The sequence below is a fragment of the Plectropomus leopardus genome, chromosome 24, assembly GCF_008729295.1.
Source record: "Plectropomus leopardus isolate mb chromosome 24, YSFRI_Pleo_2.0, whole genome shotgun sequence".
NCBI lineage: Eukaryota > Metazoa > Chordata > Actinopteri > Perciformes > Serranidae > Plectropomus > Plectropomus leopardus.
The window spans coordinates 8,073,470-8,096,076 of record NC_056486.1 but is presented as its reverse complement, the minus strand read 5'-3'; the positions used below and the strand labels follow the sequence as shown (position 1 = coordinate 8,096,076).

At 39.5% G+C, this 22,607-nt stretch overlaps 1 protein-coding gene across 5 annotated transcripts in view; it reads left to right on the top strand.

Annotated features, from left to right (window-relative positions):
* dmd (dystrophin) overlaps positions 1-22,607 on the top strand; it is a 317,286-nt gene that overhangs the window by 149,735 nt on the left and 144,944 nt on the right. For all 5 annotated transcript variants that reach the window (XM_042513263.1, XM_042513262.1, XM_042513261.1 and 2 more), the window contains exons 15-21: positions 3,688-3,807; positions 8,182-8,283; positions 12,636-12,743; positions 13,194-13,373; positions 16,743-16,912; positions 19,818-19,941; positions 22,499-22,577. In XM_042513263.1, coding sequence (XP_042369197.1) covers positions 3,688-3,807; positions 8,182-8,283; positions 12,636-12,743; positions 13,194-13,373; positions 16,743-16,912; positions 19,818-19,941; positions 22,499-22,577 — 883 coding nt within the window. The remainder of the gene's footprint in view (positions 1-3,687; positions 3,808-8,181; positions 8,284-12,635; positions 12,744-13,193; positions 13,374-16,742; positions 16,913-19,817; positions 19,942-22,498; positions 22,578-22,607) is intronic.

Here is a 22,607-nt window from a genome sequence, read left to right as displayed (position 1 = left end):
TAAGTTGCTGAAGCAGTCCACTGTAAAATGCCTTGCGCATAATTTGGAGTTGTCACAGACACCACTTTCTTCAAAGTGAAAAAATTCTGACCACATGGGGGGTGGATGACCAGGGATGTGATGCAAAGGAGTTAATAAAGCATATTAAATTTCATCAGAAATTTATCCCTTTGAAACCTGATCAGATTGGGTTAATTTCTTTCAAAAACATGAGAAATATGCAATGCAATAACAGAACAAATGATACACAAATTCTGAAAAAGTACAAGAAAATTTCTTGAGAATTAGAAAAAAAAGCATTGTACAGTCCAATGCAAAGAAGCAGTCCAATGTTGGTCTTTACAGCTCTTTTTTCTTTTTTTTCCCTAGCTTTTAAAAAAAATAATTTTCTTTAATTTGTGGAACATTTGTGGAAATACTCGTGAAAGACATTTTAAAGCGGCACAAGAAGAGTGATGACGCTGCAAGTTTCAAAGGGTTAATCAGCCAGGTACTTAGACATGTAGGAAATATCACACCAAGGTTGTTTAGGAGTCTCAGTTACCCTGTGAGAAATGTGCAAAGCAGTTTGTTACAGGTGAGAATACATAATTACACCACCGACAGGAAAGCTGATGATACTGCTCCTGTTTATTGCTTGAGCCCATATATTCCGTATGTTTTCATGCAGATAGAAGGAGAGCATGTTGACATGTGATAAATAAGAGGCAAGTTATGAGACAGTGGGCAAAGATGCATAAAGCTGCCTCATTCTGCATTACCTGCCACCCCATCCAAGTTCAAGTTTAATCAGTCGCAATTAGTTTTATTTATCATGTGTTATTTTTAAAAATTCCAGTTAAATCTTTTCCCACCAGTTCTTTTAACTTGTGCATTAAAAATTGTGGTATTTTAGTGGTATCATGCGGATTAACCTTCTCTTAGTGCTGCTTTTGGTTGATAACTGGCCCACGTACTTCAGTATTTTGTTCATGTTGGAGAAGAGAGGCTGTCTAAATCTTTCTAAAGCTTCCTGCTGCAAAGCATCCACACTGACACCTCTCTCCAACTATTACACAAAATACCAAAGAAATAAAATGTACTACACCACCCGGGCCTCTGCTGGGTCCGTGCCCAGTAGCCCAGTAGTCAGTAATCTATTCATGTGAGCAAGCCTTCGTTCTTTGAAAGCTAAGCACAGCAAACTGACCAAACTGTGGCTTGGGCTCTTGCACATTCAGCTATTTCCTCAAGTGCTCTTACTACAGAAGGAAAAGGCAGGTGCAAAATGCTTTGCTGACTTTCAGGGACTAGGAATATTTTTAGTTATGAAGTCTCTCCTGCTAAAATGTCCAACATGACTTCTACTGCTTCTACTGCTTACCCTAAAGCTAAAACATCAACTTTCATCTTTTCTAGTTGAGACACTTGAAGTAGCACTTCTTCCTCTCAGGACCATTTCTGCTCATCCCTTCAGCACAAGCGAGCATTGATGCTCAACATTTCAACTCAGTGCTTGATCTTCAACTTTCTTCAACTTCCTTCAGCACTTTTACTTCACTTCATTCAATGCACATCATTTATGCTATTTAGAATGCAAAACTTCGAAGCTCAATATCTAAATACCGCTCAGTATGCAGAAAGAACGGTATAACTCTAAGGGAGCTATTTTTCAATATAGGCGAAGGGTTTCAGAGATGGAGAGAAAATGTTGCAAATAGTTAAGCTGTCTGCTAACCAAACCCAAAGCTTACAGCTGCAGCTTCATGTTCGAGTTTAGGTTGTTAATGTTAGCTAGACCCTCAAATCAGTGTGTCCTCAGCCTCACTCTCCGCCAAATTCAATCCGCTACAGACGCTGACTGAGGCTCCATAGCCTGAGCTGCTTCCAGCAGTCCACAGCAGTGGAGAGCGTGGCAGGGACACAGAGTGAGGTGGATAGCTGGCTAATTCTTGTCTCAAAGAGAGTGAATTCACTATGTGAAACTCTTCAATGAAATAAGATTAAATAAATCAATGTGTGGTAAACAGTGTGCGACTGTATGAAGTGCGTGCATATGCCTGTGGTCGTCTGGTGGGAGAGGCTTTGGACAGAGAGGAAAGAGCTGCAGGAGGACGCTGTATTTATAAATTTTGCTTTTTAATTTTACCTTTGTTTTTAAAAAAAATGCGATAGTAATGAAGCTATTATTTTTATTGGAGATACAAAAGAAAGCTCAACTTTTTCAACTTCTATGCCAGCATGAACGGTACGTCCTAACGTGCCCTGAAGAAAAATGAACATTTGAAAATCTTTACTTCCATGATAATTGGGATGGGACTGAAAGCTACGAAACAGCTACTAGATGGTGGTCAAGTTGTTTTTCCAGCTGCTGTTTCCAAGGTCAAGGCTGAATTATCAGTTCAGTGTGAGGCTCTGCTCTGCACACGTGTTAACTCCATCTGCTCCTGTGGCAGTTTTAAAGATCTCTGACAACTAAAAAGCATCAAAGTAGCAGACTGTTTACAAACTGCTGTCAAACTCATGTGTGATTTGGAGGTTTTGGTTTCTTTTCACAGTAGGAGGCTCTGTCAAACTAGACTCAACACAGCAAACCTGAAGTGGCTCCGGCTGAGGGGAAACAACAATTAGCCACCACACAGACGCTGCTAAAATTAAACTCAGTGGAAAACACTTAGGTAGCACACTGGCTTACATTTGGGAGCACTGATGCTGAAAACAAAAACAGGTTTGGTTATGTGTTTGTTTTGGCTCTCCTGCCACTTGAAAAGGGGGAAATGGAAAATGGGCTCTGATTGGTTAAATTACCTCCAATCATATGTTGCTATACAATTTTACCCAAAGACTGAGGACAGACACCAAACACAACATGCTGACATTCACTCAGAAATCACAGGTTTGCCACAAAAGCAAACTCAATAGACTCAGGTACCATTTATTGTGTGTGTGTGTGTGTTTCACTTTTTTGTTGTTTTTGTGACCAGTTCCTCTGCTGCACTCCAGAATCTCATTTTGACTGGGATTGCAACCAGTGGAGAAATCATTTTGAGAAAATGGAAGCTTTCAGAGAAGCTTTGAAAATTGAATCCTGTTACCAGCAGTGGGGGGTTTAAACAAACACTTTAACTTCTGTGGTAGCATTTTGGTATTTTTTTCTCACAGAAAAAACTTTAATTCCAAGTGGCAATTGGTTTGATTATCATCTTGAAATTTGTTAGCATATAAATCTCATTGGTCTTGAGTTATTTAAGTTAAGTTTTTAACTCAAGAGGAGTGCTAACATATTAGTGGCATTACTCAATCATCAACTAATTTTTGAATTATTATTATTTTTTTGTTTTGTTTTTTTTGGGGGGGGGGGGGGGGTACCAAAAATACACAGACATTTGCTGGATTCTGCTTCTCAGATTCTCTGTTTCATATTTTTGTAATTTCAATATCTTCAGCTTTTGGACTGTTGGTTGACAATTACTACTAATAAAAAAGATTTTTTTAAAAAAATCAATTAAAAGGCAGAATAAAAAGGTAGGTCTTCAGTTTGCTTTTGAAAATGTCTCCACCCTCTGCTGGCCTCAGGTCTTCAGGCAGGCTGTTCACAACTCCTGTAGTCTTACAGGAAACCAACACTGTTTAGCTTTTGTTGCTAACAGCCACATTTTGTGCTCGGGTCACCATCATTAAAACTGTACCTTTGTTCCCATGTTGCAGCTCCTGCAGGAAGATCTGGAGCTGGAGCAGGTGAGGGTGAACTCTCTGACCCACATGGTGGTGGTGGTGGACGAGACCAGCGGAGACAGCGCTACTGCTGCTTTGGAGAGCAAACTTCAGGTAAGGTTGCACACTTTGATACATTGTCACATACATTAAAATCCAAGTCACATATGTTCACATTGCACACACTTTGCTGATCAAACAGTGCGTCGGGGAAACTTCGTAGAAAGGCAAATACCTTGTGGGCTCATTTTCATCTCTTTTAATAAAATATTTCTCTCCCTCTCTCAGTGGGCTCAGCACACTCTGGTTGTTTTTCTCAGGGAAAATAGATTGAACGGGAGATAGTTTTGTCTTTGGTGTTGCGCAGTAATTAGACCTTGCCAGCGAGATGGGCTTGTGCTGTATGTGTGTGTGTGTTGTAGCTTTCTGCTGATTTTGTTTACTCTAAGTTATCATCACACAGACTCCAGCCAGGAGCCAGACTTTGCTGCCTGTTTGTGCGGTTAATTCTCCACGCTTGTCTAGGCGTCTGATGTATGGGCCTTAGTTCCACTTGTTAACTCCCATACACTGCAAACAATAAAGCTGAAATCTATTAAAACTACAGCCGCTGATTTCCTCTGCTTTCTAATACACTAGCCTTAATTGCAGCACGCTGCCCTATGTTGAAGCGCCGCCACAGCATTACTGTCTTTGTCCAGGATTCAGGTGTTGGAAGGTTTCTCTCTCTGAAATTTATTGGCCGAACTGTTGATACAAGAATGTTGGATATACAAGTAGACTAGTGTCTGCACCACTGTAGCACTTTTCAACAACAAGCTGCAGAGCTTCTCTCCTGACCTCTGATCTCGCTGTGGTAGAGACATATCCTTGTTTTGAAAACGACTTCAAGAATCATAACTGTTTGGATACTGTTATTTTTTTGGGACAGCAAAATGTTCAAGATTGGGATTTAAATTTGATAAACCATCGGCATTTGTCATAGGCGTTGGACCAAGCAGCAACCTCTGCTGAAAAATGAAGCCAGTGCGTAAGAGCCAAATACTGGCCACTTGAGGCTAGTTTTAAGAGTCAGTCCCGATGGACCCCCATGTTAAAATGCCCAATTAAGCCATTTTGGTCTCTATAGCCTAATTTTCTATATCCATCTGTTCATGCAGCTAACTCTATGGGGGTGTATTTTTATGAAACTCACCCGTTAAAATGTTATTGAGGCTTAAAGTTATACATAATTAAAGGCATCACCGCTTTGAATGACAGGCGGTCACTGCTGATTCATGGCAACGATGTTGGCTGAGAAGTGTAAACACGGCGTAACCCCAGATTCACAGAATATAGATCTAACTGTATCTATTTGTTTCAGTTCATGAAAGTTTATTGTAATGTTTTGGATAAACAGAATATCAAACTATTTACAGGGTCTTTTAGTAGAACAAGACACTGAACAAACCTTTTATAGGCAACCAGTAAGTTCATATTGTTGTAATGGTTCTAAGCCTGTTTTTCCTTGGCGAAAAACCATAAAGGTGTAAATGCACTGTGCGAACAAAGCTAGCAACTAGCGCTAGAGTTTCTTCTTCATTTCTTGCCCAAACATGTCATTTCTGGGCAAAATGTCAAATTCAAGGCTTCAAAACGGGAGTCTACAAACCAATGAGTGATGTCATGTGGCTACAGCCATCATTTCTGTGCTCTTGATTTGTCTTTATGGACTCTCCAAGCTACTTTATATCTGAAGATAATTACTTTCTATTTAAATTTAGTGCAAAATTTCAACAAATGTACCAAAATCTGCAAAAAAAAAAGAGATTCAAGTGTTTCCTTCTACTACTGTTATGTGAGTATTAGGAGTTTAAGATAAGTTGGTGTTGCTAGTTGTCAAGTGCCATTAAATGATTGCAAAAGGTGAGAGCGCAACAAGATGACATCATTATTCATGTCACAAAAGATGGAAAACATGTTGATTTTGTGTATTCATTTGAGGAAGGTTAAAGTCTCCTCATTGCTCCACACAGATCTGACACTTAAGTGAACATTTTTCTGGCTTCTGTCACACCTGTACCGTGATGTATTGTTGCCTTTTAGCTCTGATCTTTTTCATGGTCACACTGACAAATGAACCCAGAGGAGTAAACCTGAATGAAAATGGACTGACGGGAAAGTTGTTGATGGGAAGATCTTGTTTTAACTTTCTGAAGATCAGGAAAAAATGTCAGCCTGCATGCTGAGAAGCATACATTTTGCCATTGTTATATAAAGTATATGACTTTTACCAATCTCTTCTATGACAGTTCACAATCAACAGATGGATCTTACAGCAATTTAGTATTTTTATGTTGTGCCACATTTATTCTTCCACTAGCACAGAGTGATGCGGTTTGTCTGCTTTGCTTTCACACCACAAATGAACCGCAGCAGAGTCAGAGAGATGTGCAACGGGGCTGAGATCAGTAACATATTAACATCGACAGTATTTTAACAGCGATGTTAGACTGCTGCCTGGATTACAGATGAAGGCTGTGCTGAAGCGTCCACGCTGAGCTGCATATGATGTGAACTGTGATGGAGGGCTGCCTTAGTGGAAAATAGAAAGTCGACGCAAGAAGAAAAGGGAAAGTCATGGTGATTTTGTCTTGGGAAGTTCAATCTGTTGTCTTTTGGAAAGGTGTGAGTGAGCGAGCTGTGGTAGATTTAGGCATAGCTGGTGATACAAACGAAGAGGAAATGAAGAAATTTGGATAATTGGATGCGACTGAAGCTCTTCCTTGGGGAGAAAAGGGCTGTGGATAAAAGAAAGCTGCTCCATACTGACAGCAGATTAGCTGAAAATTAAAAACTTTAGTCAGAAATACCTTCCCGAAAAATGGAATTTGCACCAATATATGAGACTTCAATGCTGCTGGGTGTCATATTAGGAAATTACAATGCTGCATGAAAGTATAATCACACTTAACATCATTAGCGATGCAACTTTGTGCTTGACTTTCTGGAGGTTTGCTGGCGTTGTTTCCTGCAGTGTGGGTTTATTACTAAATACAAGATAACAGAGATGAATAGATGAGAGAGAGAGAGCAGTGTGTGTTGGAATGTGAAAATGCAAATAGAAGGTGCCTTCCCCTGTTTCTCCCTGCTGTAGAGCTGTCGCTTGATTAATTACAGGCCATTCATCTTAAGATTAACCTGCTGAGCCTCTCTCTCCAAGTCTGTCTTTACCCGCTTGTCTCTCACTTTTTTTGCATCTCATTGTCTTTTCATTTCCTCTCCTCCCTCCCCGCCCTCCCCTCTCTCTGTCACTCTGATGACTTTGTTCAGTGGACACACTGTGGGTTTTGTCTATGCCGGTTAAATGGAACGGAAGAGTGTCTCTCCCATTTTACCCTGCTAACAGCCAGCTGCCAATATGCCGATACAATGGCGTCAGGAGGAATAAACTTTTACAGCTCACAGCCTCTGTGTGTGTTTGCATGTGTGTGTTTCAGTGCACCCACATGCTTTAATGCAAATGCTGTGTTCACATATATAGGCTGGACAGAGTAATGAGCCATAACACAGTATATTAAAAACATTTTATTCATCACTGAATATTAGATTTTGAAGTTTAGATACCACAGAATTTATAGCACTGAAATATTTATTTTAGGAGGCAGAGCGTGTGCTTTTATCCCAGGGTTGGAGATGCTCCTATATGACACTGATTCGCAGATTGCTTCAAGGCCATTACCTTGCAAGGCAGCACCTCAGCTATTGATGCTCATGTTTGTTTGAATGGGAAAATTAGAGGCAAAATCTAAAGCACTTTGTCCATTAAGGCAGAGAAGTGCCACATAAGGGCAGTCTATTTATTAGGGATCTAACAATATATCAAATTCCACAATGTTGTGATAAAAAAAATGTCTTGATAGTGCCCTGCGACTGAGAAATGTGCGAAATCTGCTCCATGGTTATTTTGCTTGTATAGCTGCGATCTACTGTCTGTCTTTGTTGGAAATTGTCAAGGCTCACGGTTTGCTAATTTGCTAATATTAAATGCTTAAAAAAAATTCAAATCTCTCCAAAAATTGGGAAAAACAACAACTTGAGAGGGATCCTGGCTAATTAAAAGTGATCTAAAATACAATAATGTGTCCTTTATTTGATCTTCCGAAAACTCCAGATTGTTCATTGTTAATATTTCATTAGTCCAGTCAATGCACTCCATTCCCTTGGCTAGAATAAAGAGATATTTTGTCCCTGTCGTCTCTGAATTTCATGCCCTTCAACAATCATGATCAGCTCCGTCCCTTTGGGAGGGAGAGAAACGAGAATCAAACTGCATTTTTTGGCAGCTAAAAAAATTAAACTGGCAAGTGAAGATGTGGATCCATCAGCCTTTGAGGCAACATGATGAAAATGTTTCTGTCCCTCAGGGGAAATAATCCAAACTGATTTTTTTTGCTAATGCAGACATTAATAGATAATTTGTGTGTGTGTATGTGTGTGTGTGTGCAGGTGCTTGGTGACCGCTGGGCAGCCATTTGTAGATGGACAGAAGAACGCTGGATTCTGCTTCAAGAGATTTTACTGAAATGGCAGCACTTCACTAATGAACAGGTATGAGTACGAGTGAGTGTGTGTGTGTGAGTGTGTGTGTGTGTGTGTGTGTGTGTGTGTGTGTGTGTGTGTGTGTGTGTGTGTGTGTGTGTACGAGGAGCCGAGGCAGGATCACAGCAGCATTTGCTGCATGTATAATGAGATTAGATCATCCAGATCGTGTCTACTCCCACATTCTGCAGGCTTTAAGAGAACTTTAAAGCTGAAACTGACTTCATATTCATGGAGGGATAGAAACAAAAAGAGGGTAATTTGCACTGAAAAGTCTGTATCTTTGAAAGACACCACTTGATTTGACTGACTCAGACTCATGAAGTCTCATATTAACTTCAGATAAAATTGAGAACACATTTTTGCACTACACAAGAGTAAGAAATACAGTTTATACTTCACATTATATTGACATTATATTTGACGTAACTATCAACCTCAGTTGTACTTTATTTTTAGTACAAATTAGCAAACGGTAGGACGCTAACACTATAAATAAAGACACCAAATGGGGTCTGCTCACCATTAACATGTTAACAAACAAAGAAGACAATGATACTAAAGGAGAAATGATCCTAATATTAGCAAGAAATTAGCAAAAAGTAAAAGAAAATTACCTGAAAATTAGGGGGGAAAAGTCCATAAAAACATGGAAACGACCCAGCTTTTTTCTGTTTCCCCAAGACATTTATCCCAAGCCTTTTTGTAAAATAATTTCCTAAATCTACTAATTTCTTGCTCTTTCTAAAACATTTATAACCAAGTTGCTCATTGCCTTTTTCCCGTGTTTTTGAAAGAAACTGCACAAATCTGCTCAAAGGTCTCAAAGGTTTAAATAATTTGTTAAAGACGTTTGAAAGCAACACACTTGAAGTGATGTCAATTCAGGTTTCAAAGGGTTAAAGGAGTACTTCACCCACAAAATGACCTTTTGTAAAAGAGCTCCTCACCCCATGTTACCTTGAATTTGTGAGTAAAGCCTAACTTTACTCTCATGCCTCCACGATGAATGAAGTATCCAATGAAGGTGAACATTCTTCATGAACTGAAGTAATCAGGGGTATTTAACAAGCTCTCACACAATTCATGCAGTAAAGTCCAAGTTTTAGTTGCTCAAATCTTCTCAAACACATCCATTTTTGTAACGATGTTAAGATCCGTGGAATGCGAATGCATGTCCGGGCACACACAGAGAAAAGTGTTTTATATGTTAACGTTTTAGCAAAAATGTATGAGTTTACAGAGTCCAGAGCATATGACTGGATAAACAAGACTTGGATTATACTGTACAACTTTTATGAGAGTTTAAAAACGGATGTTTGATAAAGTTTGATGAAGAATGATTGCCCTTTTTGGATTCTTCCTTCACTGTCAAGGCATTCAAAAAAAATTAAGTCTTCTTCACGAATTCAAGGCAGCACGTGACATTGCCATCCTTTAAAAAATTATATATTTATTGGGAAAAAAAATATCATCAAACTCAAGATTGTGATATTTGTATTTCTTCACACATGATTGTAGGCCTATATCTTCATCCTGAGACCAGCGAGGACTCCACTGCTTGTTCTGCAGCATCAGTGTGTTTTTTGATCAGAATTATTAATTAGATTGCTGTTTTTTAAGACTTTCATGTCATCAAATTTTCTCTGTGCCTTATCAGCAGCTTTGCAGTTTATATTTTTAGCCACAGCTTTCATTGTAAAGGAAATTAAATGTGTCATGATATCCGATTTGCTCATGTTCTGTGATTAATAATTGAGGAAGCTAAAATCACAACATCGGATTATACACGATTAACTGATCAGCCTTAATTAAAAGCCTGAAACTGGATTTGCTTTGCCGCCCTTTGGGTCATAGTCACCCTTTGTTTACTGTAAGATTTTAAAAAAGTCAATTTAATGCTCCAACATTGGCACTACCTAAAGAGGAATCACCTCAAATATTGTTTATTATTATTTGACCTATGTCACAACATATAAGTGACACGTTAACAGATTGTTTCTTGATTTTTTTTTGCTGAGTAACACTATAATAAAATCTATATAATATAGGTTTTGTATGTTGGGCTTTTATTGTTTGACCCTTTGAAACCTGGATTGACATCACTTTTCTTGTGCTGCTTTCAAATGCCTTACACAAATATTTAACCCTTTGAGCCCTGAGCAAATTGGTTAAATTTATTTCACAAAAATGGGAAAAAGGCAATGAGAAACTTGATAAGAAATGTTACCAGTGTGACAAATTTCAAGAAATTAGTGGATTGAATTTTTTTTTTTTTTTCAAAGGGAAAAGTGTCTAGGGGAAAAAAGAAAATAGGTAGGAAAAAAGGTCCATTGTCACATATTTAAAATTATGTTAAAACATTATTATTTTTTGAAGAACTGTTTGCTAGTCATTTCCATGTTTTGTTTTGTTTTTATTATTGTTTTCTTGGTTTTGATTTTTTTTTCAACTTTTTTTTTCTTTTTTAATTTTTTCTTTTTACTAATTTTCATGTAATTTTCATGTATTTAATAATTTCTCTCTTAGTAGACAAGAGAGAAAATAACAATTACAAAAAAAGCTAGAGAAAAATTTAAAAAAGAAAAAAGCTAGGAAATTATTACCATATGAAAAAGAAAAAAAAACTGGGGAAAAGTGTTTTAACTATTATTTTAATTTTAAACAATGCCCATGTTTTTGAAAAGAAATGAACTACATGGAAATCTAAAGGCATTAACTTCTACTTGATCTTTCACTCTGTTGTTGATTATAGTAAGCAGTATACTGTATTATAGCAATTATGACCTTAGAAAATTGTAGTGATATTTCATTAAACTAACAATTTAATATAATGTAAACAACAATAAATCAGTAAATGTGTAGGGTTATTTTAAAAACCACTTTGTCTTTGATGGTACATTACCAACTCACATCATAAGGAACAAATCTGGCAAACTAATACTTCTACTAGAATAAATCAAAGCCTTCCAATATTATTTTTCCTAACCCTCAAAATTGCAAATTGCAACACAAAAATTATAACTTCATGCATGAATAAAATTACCATTCTTCACAAAACAAAATATAGCAAGGAAACCTTGAGCAAAATTATAAGACTTTGCCTTAGCCTATGCAGAACTTTTAGTAGTTAAGCTCGTTTGCTCAGTTTTCAAAGGGTTAAATGTCTCTGCTGTATGTATTTGCTTTGTAGCTGTAACTAATGTGTCCAAATGTGAGACTCGGGGCATCAGGGGCCCATTTGATTGAGTATGATCACCGAATATGAGCACAGATAAGTACAGATTCATCATGAAATAACCTCTCCACTGTGTTTTATAATGACGTACCATTGACTGCAATGGCTCCCAGACATCCATAAGAATTTGATTAATTATTCAAAACATCAGGAAATGCATTGAATTCAATTTTCTTCTGCTCTCTGGTTAAATGCTTGTTGAACTAGCGCCCCCGGCTCTCGTTGCAAATGAACTGTCCGTGCGCTGATAACAGAAATATTCACCTTGTAATCCCGAGCAGAGGGAGAGATGCTGTCACAGACAATAGGCCTGAGGAGGATACCGCAGTCAAGAGCTGTCTGTAGCAACCGGAGACAACGGCCTCAAGTGTGCCGCCTCCCACATGATAACATGTCTTTCTCCTCCTGCTCCCTCTCTCCCTGTCTTCTTGTTCTCTTTCTCCTCCCCCTCTGCTCTCCATCCATCCTTTATCTTCTTTTTTTCATTATACCAATCTCTTCTATTTTTTATGCACCTCCCCCTCTCTCTGCTTCTCCTCTTAACTCTTGTTTCACTCCCCTTTTCTCTCCTCCTCTTTCCTTTCCTCTCCCCTCATCTCTCCTCTTCTTGTCTTTTCTTTCATCTTTTCTCCCTCTTCTCCTCTTCCCTTTCCTTATTTCATCTTTTTCTCCTCTTCCTCTCTTTTATAATATTTTCTCCTCTCCTTTATTCTCCTTATGTCCCCTCTTTTCCTCTCCTTTCTTTCCTCTCCTTTCCTCTTACCTTCTCTTCTTCTTTCCTTACTTTCTATCCTCATTGGTTCCTCCCCCTTTTTACTTCTCCTCCCCACTCTTCTCTCTTCTCCTCCTCTTTCACTCCTCTTCCTCTATTTTCACCTGTGCTTCCCTCCTCTCCTCTCCTCTCCTCTCCTCTCCTCTCCTCTCCCATATACCCTTTTTTCTCCTGTTTGTCTTTTTACTTTGGCCTCCTTTACCATCATCTACTCTTTTACTTTCCACACTTCCTGTCTTTCTTTTTGTTTCCTCTCCTCATAACTTCTCATCTTCACTCCTCTCTTCTCTTCTTCTCTTTCTTTCCTCTGTGCTTCTTTTCCTCCTTTTCTCTCTCTTCCTCTCTTCACAGTGTTTATTTGACTCCTGGCTGACTCAGAAGGAGGAGCTAGTTCGCTCCATCAAGACCTCCAACCTGAAGGACCAGGCAGAGATGGTGGCCTGTCTCCGCCGTCTCGCTGTGAGTCTCCCTGTAACGGAGAAATATATGTTAATGTCGGAAAAAAACGTGTACTCTTAAATAATAAAATGAACTCTGTGAGCCACAGTCGATCTTACATGAATATATATTTAATAACAACACAAATCAGATCACACATCAAACAGCTTTGTCTAACATCGGAGTCTAAACATCTACGAGGTCTTTATCCTGCAGTACCTTCAGGTACCCTGAGGCCTCCTCCCATGAAGGACTCTGAGGCCTCCGAAAGTACCTAAACCATGACAATAGATGAATCAAACATTCATACAGTTATTATCATACAAAATGACATTCAGATACTTTCATATTGATTCATTTTCCATGACATGCGTTAAGTTACTTTAGTGCAAGTCCTGTACAAAAAACCACAGTAATACTTTAATCCCCGTCCTTTGTTGTTTGGGTGTATGCATGTGTATGTTCAACCAGACGGTGAAGGCAGAGCTGGAGGTGAAGCGTCCCACTATGGACAAGCTGTGCTCCATGAGTCAGGACCTGCTGTCCAGCGTCAAGAACAAAGAAGTGGCCAGCAAACTGGAGGCCAGACTGGACAGCTTTGCGCAGCGCTGGGACCGACTCATACAGAGTCTGGAGATGAGCAGCTCCCAGGTACATCACATAAACTCAGATGGGTTTCACAACTGTTATATTCGAGGTTTCAAGGATTGGTTTTAATGTATTTTGTGTGTCTGGTTGTTATGATATGGAGTATCCCGGAAGTAAACATGTCGGCATAAGGTAAATAACCTGGTTTGGATGAGGGGAAGGGTGACATGCAGGGAAGAGGACAGAGCCGCCCTGTGTGAGTTCACGAGAGGAAACAATATCCTTTAGATCAGTGGTTGCCAACTGGTCCAGCCACAGAGTCCAGATCATTAGTTCAAGTTCTTGGTCACTGGTTCAAGGTCCATACATTAGATGAATTACTACATATTAAATTATACAAAATATAAACAACACGTGGGCTTAGAACACACAAAATGAAATACTGCAAGAATAAAGTGTAATTACTTAGAAATTTGTGTCAATCAATCAATCAATCAATAGCTCTGCAACCAAAAAAGCATTTATTATTGCTTCAAGATCATGCAGCAACGAAAACGCTGCAGGCACAGAATGTTAATAAGTCAAACACTACCAAGAATAAAATAGTTGTTGCACTGTAAAAAAACTCTCACTCTACAACAGGAAACTGCGCTTCACATTACTTTGAAAGAAAGTGTGTTTTTTACAAACTTGGCATGTTCCTGAGTCACTTTTGGTCTGTTCAGAAAGGACCCGCAACCCACTTTTGGATCACGACCCACCAGTTGGAGTCCACTGCTTTCTGTTAACATATTTCTTCTCCATTTCTGTTGTTGTTGCTCGACACTTGCACACGTGAGATGTGACGGTTTGTCTTTGCAGTAGGCTGTTTGTCTCTTCTCCACTGTGATTGAACGGCGAAGGTGCCAAGGATGAACGTGGTATGTTTACTGAAAGTTTTTCAACACTGGGCACTGCCCAACTGGTAGCGCTCCACGGAGAATTCACGCTCAGCGTCTTGTCCCACTGCTGGCAAATTAATGGCAAATCATTAAAAAATATGAAGGAAAAAAACACTTGGCCCCTTACTTCAGCCTTTAGCTCACAGTCTGGTCCGTCAGCTTTTGTCCTCGCGGCTGAGAGTCTGCTGGGCTCTTTCTCCATCCGAGCAACTAGCTGATTGCACTTCATTTCATTCACTCAGTGTCCCAGCTCTTAATCAGTTTGTGATTAGGTAGTGGAATGAAAACCAGCAGGAAGTTGCAACTCAGGCACTGAGATGAAAAAAAGAAAAGTCTGATTAAAGAACAGGAGCTTGAACGAAAGAAGAAAGTTAGGACTAAAGCAAGAATGAGTGTCACCAAAGTCGACAAAGGCTATTAAAAAATGAACCGCTAGCCTTCTCTATAAGAAAAGTCCTATCTTATTTTCTTCTACTCCTAAATAAAATATCAGTGTGCTCTACTGGTTTACCAAACTGGTGTTTGGGTTTATAGTCCTGCAGATGACTCACTCTCGTTTTCTGTCAAATGAAATCCATGTAGCATCCAGATGCTCTGAGGTCACATTTGTCCTGCTGGATAGAGGAACACTGCTGAGATGAAACTGAGTCCTTGTAGCTGCGAGTGTTTGGCCTGAGGGACAGAGAGAAATAGATAGACCAGCCGGGTGACAGAGGTCACTGAGCACCTAGAGAGGTTAATGTTACATGCCAGTGGAGAATACTGAGGAGGGAAGGGTGAAATTAAGCCTGACACCTGTGTGTGCGAACCTTTGGTTCATACACTGTCCTGAGCAGAGACGCACTGATGAAGGAGGTGCTTCTAATCAACACTGTCACACAATTATCACTCTTCATTATCACTTTTGGGGAAATGTTTGATTGCTCAATTGTCACTTCCCCCTCCCGCTGTTCTCTCATCTCTCTCTGTAACTGCATAAACCGCTCAGTCTTTATCTCCAGTGTCATATCTGTGCTTTTAAAACTGTGACATGCTCACTGACAAGTGATAAGATAAAGACAAAGTGCTTCTGTGGTTTTGGAAATTTACTGATAAAGACACTCCACTGTAATGTTACTTTTATTCTCCCTGTGGGGAGATTCACACTGTGAATTGAGTAAGTGATTGGAATTATTTATGTTATGGGTCTGCAAAGGAACTTTTACGCCCTGAGGTGCTCCTTCACAGACAGCTCTGTCAGTACTCAAAGCTCAAAGCGGGGACTTAAAGGAATAATGCAACACTTTGATAGATACGCTTCTGTTTCAGAATTTTGAATAGGGGTTGTATGAGGTACCACATGTATGTACATACAGTAAATGCCTGTCGCACACCCCCAGTTTGGAGAAGCAGACAGGAGTACCACCACAAAAGCTAAAATGTGCTGTTGTGGATAGGGTCAGCAACAAAATGTATATTAAACCACTTAAAAAAAGTCCCACCTAAAAAAAATCTATAATAGTTTAAAGAAGTGTTTCACCAATACAAAGAGAGAACTGACATTAGCACTTAAACACAGAATGATATCATCTATAAACACAACCTGTGCACATATAATTCACAATTAAAAAATGTATGTAGATTAATTTATGACCTGAAATAATATTAGAGTAACATGTGATTCCATTATAAACAATTTACCAAATACAACTACAGTATGTGTTAGAGTGGCTCTAACACCACCACTCTGTCACTCCCCCTCATTGTCTCTCTCTCTCTTTCTCAATTACTTGTCTATTATAATCTGTCAGATAATTAGCAGATTGACCTCTGCACGCACACGCAGTCTCCACCACTTCAGATGCGCACACACATGTTTCCATGGTAGCAAGGCTATCCAAGTATTTGTACTCGCCGCTTAACTGTCATTAGGCTCTTTTCCCGGCTGAAACCGACCCGAACACACACACACACACACACACACACACACACACACACACACACACACACACACACACACACACACACACACACTGTTATCCATAAAACACTGTACAATGCTCAGACTTTGAATGAGCACACACACACACACATTTTTCTCTCCTAATATCTCTCTCACTCTCTTCTGCTGTTACAATCTGTCAGAGTCACAGAAATCCCAAGTCGCTTCTTAACCGTCTCACAGCTGTCTGAGTTCACACACCCACTGTCACACACTCATACTCACATCTGTAGCTGTCGAAACCCAAACGCAAAAGTCATGTCTTATATTTTGGTTGTGATAATGTATGATTGATGTGACTGATCTTTGACTCATCACCTCTCAAGGACACTGTGTCACTCTGTGTGTGTGTGTGTGCGTGTGTGTGTGTGTGTGCAGGCACCCAGACAGATGTGAGAGTGTGTTAAGTGGTGATTTGGGATCTGTATGGTTTTGACAGATCCTTGTAAACGGATACAGCGCCTGCTGCTGTGTGCAGTTTGTCTAAATGTGTATTTTGTGTGTGTGCAGCTCTCGTCAGCTGTCAGCGCGGCCCAGCAGTCCGAGCTGACCCACTCTGTCACAACGACCGTTACCAAGGTGACGACAAGGGAGAAGGTGTCAGCTGTGCGCCAGACCCGAGAGTCACCGCCACCACAGAAGAAGAGACAAGTCGTGGTGGATTCTGAACTCAGGAAAAGGTGGGCATGATTTTCTACACTGAGGAGGTGTACTCTGAATTATTATTATTATCATCATTAGTGTTATTGCATCCAAAGTTTCCTTTCTAACTTGTGTGAAATGTTCAGTTTCATGCACCCCTTTCTGTTGTCTTATCTCAGCAGGTAGGTGATGAAACACTGCAGATACTCATAATGAGTATTTGTGATAATAACGGCTGGCTTGAAATGAAACCTTTGATAATAGCGAAGTAGGGGATGAAAATCCTTCTGTGTCTTTTAGAAAGTAGTGAAGCAAGTGCCCTTAGAGAAAGATCTGTTATGCAGTGGTGGAAAGTCATATTTAACTTTAATACAACTTTGAGAAACTTTGAATATGTCCATTTTAATTTATAGTTCTACTCCAATACATTTCAGAAATACATTCTGTACTTTTAATCCACTACATTCAGTTGATAGCTATTATTACAAGTCTAAGGTCAAGACTTTACATACAAAGCACATGATTGGCATACAAATACAAAACAGGCACGCCACAGGATTTACATATAAAAATTTCAGTTATCCATCATAAGGAAACCTAGACACGCCGGGTTCAGTAGACACTGAAGTGCTCTGATTTTCTGTGAAGCACTGCCTGCTTTCTTTGGGCAGTCATGTTAACCAATTGACCTATCGCTGCTACAACCTGCTCGTAGACCTCCATAGAAAAGCATCAGAACTTTAGATTTTCCGACGGTTTTATTTAAATTTATGCAGTTATAACTTAAAAAATGGTCAAACGATGTGCATTTGGGTTAATGCAACACTGATATGAGAATGAAGTGTATTTTATCCTGTTCCATAAACCTCACATAAACAGAGCAAAGTGTCACCTTTGAATTAAGCCTACTCCAATGAGTTGTAGTCAAGTGCTTCGTCTGATTTCCTGACATGAAACAGGTGTTTCTCAGTTTAAAAAAAAGGAGTGCAGTGGGGGGACTCACTTAGCCAATCAGCGCCACAGAAAAGACCACTGCCATTTTCTAGCAGTTGTCAAATGTTGCGCTGGAACCAATGAAGAGTAATAAGGCCAATTGCAAGCGCTATAAACAAGATAGATGTTGTATATAAAGATCCGTTTTTGTTGTTTATATATATATGTCTTCTCAATATTGCCCAACATAGTAGTTTGTTTATGCCTCCCTCCACTTCACTCATTATGCCTTGGCAAAACAGGTACGTTGGCGTGGCGATGTATCAGTGTGGACTTAAATTGACATTAGATTCAGGCGGATACGCTGGTGCCTAGTGATTGTCTAAGGAAAATCAAATCCCTCTCCCCACGGAAATCAGTTAGAGTTGATACTACATCAGACAGAAGATGGAAACGAAATGTAACAAGTTGACAATTCTGTCTGATGTCAGGCAACCAATTCGGCTGTTCCCACTGGATGTGGTGCGGAGCTCCCTGGCTGGTGCGATCTGCAGCAACAGTTTCAGTGGCTGGTCTATTTTCTCTACGAAGCATAAGCGAATCTGGCAAGAAAACACACAGACAATCGATTCTGAACGAGAAAAAGGACTGGTTAAATCCTATGCCCATCCCTGCTGTTCACCTCGAGTTTTAGTTCTCCCAATTTTTACCCCCCATGAGATGAAATTTTTAAAATCTGCCCATCCACTATATCTAACAGAAATAAATCTAACATATGAGACCCCTAGTACAGGACTGACCTCTGTCCACCTGATATGGCGTTCAGGTTTAATTCCAATGCATGGCTGTTGCTGCGTGCAATCCTCTCCCTATCTCCCCCATTTCTTATCACTCTCAAGCTTTTCTATAAGGAGAGCCCTAAAAATAATTTAAAAGAAAGACAGAAAAAGCCTAGCTGTTTGTGATTGTGTTTTTTTTTTAATTACCTAGCCCACTTTTCCCACATATTTGTCAGTTTTATGTACACAGAGAGCGAGAGAGACACATATAAATACACACGTAAACACACCAGCAGACTGACAGAGACAGTGCGCCACGTATGATTAGAAACAAGCAGAAATGTGCTGGTGGTGTGAACAGCCAGACATATTGCGGTGCTTTTGACTCAAGTGTGATCGTGGTGTCAGACTGTGAAAACAGTTGTATCATGTGTAAGTCTGATAAAATAACCCTGATGATGTCATTGTGATGTTGTCGGGATTTTCTCAGCTTGGGCTTCAAGGCGACAAATTTCTAACAGAAATCCTACTCTCAAAATTGTGGGAGTTTGAGAGATTTGGGGTTAGCGGGCAGGTAGGTTCAAACAAAAAGATGCTGTTGAGTTGGATTATTGGAAATGTAAGATTTAGTGTTTTGGGTGCTTGATGCATAGGGAATAAGGCCACTCTCAAACTGACTTTAGGACTGACTTGAGCAAGTCCACGGTCTTTTTTGGAATCGTAAAAATAAACATCAGTACTTTCTCAGATAAAGGATCTGAATACTTTTTCCACCACTGCGTTGCACTGGTTTTTAGTGACTACATAGATGACATTAGATGAAGGACACCTAGTTGCTAAGTGGATGGTGTGGGCGCTCCATGTACAAGGCAATGTCCTTGTCACAGTGGCCACAGTTTTTCCACCAGCTCGTGGACTTTTGCTGCTTGTCATCGCCTCTTTCTCCCCCTTTCATACTAATATTATGTATTGTCAAATAAAAGCAAAAATGTCAAAAAATAATCTTAAAGAAAGAAAAGATGGCTTAAGAAATGTATTTTTAGCCTCTATGTTAGAATACAATTTGAATTGTTAAAATGTTACAATGAACAGAAACAATAAAAGATGCAGCTTTTAAAATGTGTTTAAAAAACAACAAAAAAAAGCAGCAACAATTGTCTTTTGTGCTCAGTCATTTCAGCATAACAGATAAAATTGCCAAGTTCTTGTTTGTGTGTGTTTGTGTCCACAGGTTTGACGTGGACTTCACAGAGGTCCACAGCTACATGACCCGTGGCGAGGCCATCCTACAGAGCCCCGAGTTTTCTGTGTCACGCAAGGACGGCAGCATACAGGAGCTGTATGACAAAGTGCAGGTAAAAGCACTGTGTGTGTGTGTGTGTGTGTGTGTGTGTGTGTGTGTGTGTGCGCGCCTGAGATTCCCCGCAGAGCTTAATCTGCTGGGACCTGTGATGCTGAAATAACAAGGTACCATCACACAGTTGGATTAGAAATGAATTTTACCTTCCATATAGCAATCATGTCTGTGAGGACACTCTGAACTGTGATTATGTATACGGGACAACGCTGATGTAGCACGGCGGGCGTATAAAATGCAGCAAAGTGCCGATAATGACGGTGAAGTTTTCAAACTTCTCTGCAGCAGCTATGCGTGTCGACTTATTGGATTTGACCTCTAAATGGAAACACAAACATGATAAAAAACAGAAAAATGAAAGAATCTTACTGCTGCACCAGTTTTTGCTTCATGTAGCTAATAATTAAATACAGCAAACAACATGGTATAATGTAACAAATAGGAGGTCCCCTCACGTAGCTGAGAGCAATAGTTCAGCATTTTGGGAAACATGTTTTTTTGCTCTCATGACAAGAATAAAATGAGAAAATCATCACCAATCATATATCTGTACGCTAATTATGAAGCTAGAGCCACCTGATGTTTAGTTTGACTTAGCTTATTATATTGTGCATTCACAGCTCATTCATGCTTCTGTCTTGCTGCTGTTCGGATGTCCCATGTTTTTGTGACTAAATGATGGATAAGAGCAACAGTTTTTGCAATTTGGTCACGTTTGCAGGTTTAGTGTACTTTCACTAAAAGTGCAGACAGACATGGATTGACATTAAAGTGCCTGACAACATTATGGAAAGGATCCCTACAGAGACAGACCCTTTTGTTAGAGAGCCAGATCCTTTTGTTGAGGTATGTCCAAAGTCTGGCCCAGGGGCCAATTGTGGCCCTCAGACCAATATTAAGCGTTCCTCGGCTTGTTTTCCAAAATATACAATATGATTAACACAGTATTAGTAAGTCATCCTTCTCCATTTACCTCACAATGGCGGGACAATCATACAGTTTGTAGACTTGCACCAAGTAGGAGCCAAGAAGGCAAAACGAATGTATTTAACAAGCAAATGAACAATTACACCACAAATAACCTGCAAGGTAGCAGACATGGCCACGGCCAAGAAGCATAAAGTCGGCACTAAGGACTGTTGCTTTCAAGAGCAGAGGAAAGTTGTATACTGTTTTGCTGAAAGATGAAAAAGTTGTATTTGTGTCATTTGTATGTGATTTTTATTTATTCATTCTAAATAACCTGCATGATGCAAGAAGCAACTGGCCACCAGGTATTTTCACATTATCTAATTTGGCCCCGATTCAAAAAAAGTTTGGATAGCTTGCTTCTGTCAAACCAGAAACAGCCCAGAAATTGCTATTGCTGCTATTCACCAGACTCCATTTAAATAAAAACTGAAGGAGCATAAATGCCCTGAGCTGTTACATTTCAGCCTGTTTTGCTATTGCCAGCTGCAGCAGGCTCATTCAATACTGGATCATTTTCAAAATTTGGTGTGCCCATTAGTCATTTAGAAAAATAAAACATGGAAAAATAGGGTCAGGGTTGAATAATACAAAATTTTGAAAGTAATCATATTAGGAATACTGACAGAACTATAGCTTCACGTTCAATTCAAACACCAGATAGCAATTTCTGTAAAGTACATTCAATTATATAAATACATTCCTTATAAATTACAAACACTTCTGAGCAGATAACGCTTACAGAGTATGGATGCAGGCTTTGCTAATGATAACAATTAAAGTAGATTAGGCACAAAACAAACTGTGTGAATGTTAGTCAGCATTTATAAATGTGCTAACAAATCATTCATAATAAATGAGTTAAAAACACATCCAACGCAACCGCCATAAACAATGTATGAAGCTTTTAAGCACTGTTTGTGAACAAAATATAAACCTTAACTTCTAGCATTACAAGTGATGCACACATCTTGGTTAAATATGCAAAATGATGAATTTTAGGTAGGCAGATTCTTCAACATCTCCTCTGATCTTGGCTGCCTCTGCAGCTTTGCTGTCAGATCGTCTCTCTCTGCGGCAGCATATAAAAGAAACAATTAAATTCATTCAGAGCACAGTATTAGACGGCAAAATAAGTCTTCATTTTATTCTATTCACACGCTAAAGCTGTTGGATCTTTCTTCTTTAAACCACGAAACACACAATTTGATACCTTCAACTTTTTCTTTTCACATTGTACAAACCATTACTTGCTGATATATTAAACTTCTCAGAATAAGGCTTTAAAATGATCAATGACTTTTCTGTTCTCCTTAGACCATTCAGGTTATCCTAAATGTTGCAGCAGAGTGAGGTCAGAGGCTGATAAACGCTGCAGCCGCTCTTATTCTGTGGAAGTAATAGTCTGTTGAATTGGACATTGATTTTGGAGGTTTTTGTATCTTTCTGTGGAATAAATATTAATTCTGTTGCTGTCTTTGTTTTTTTATAGCTGCCTCTCCTCGTCTGCCTCTTGTCCTTTAACTTCCTATCTCTCGCTCTGCCCCGTCACTCTCTCCCCCTGCCTCTCTTTCTCTTTGCCATAGGCGATAGAGAGAGAGCGGCCAGAGAAGTACCGAAAGCTTCAGGAAGCAACGCGCACGGCGCAGACCCTGGTCGAGCAGGGTAACGTGCACCCTTGCACTCACACACACT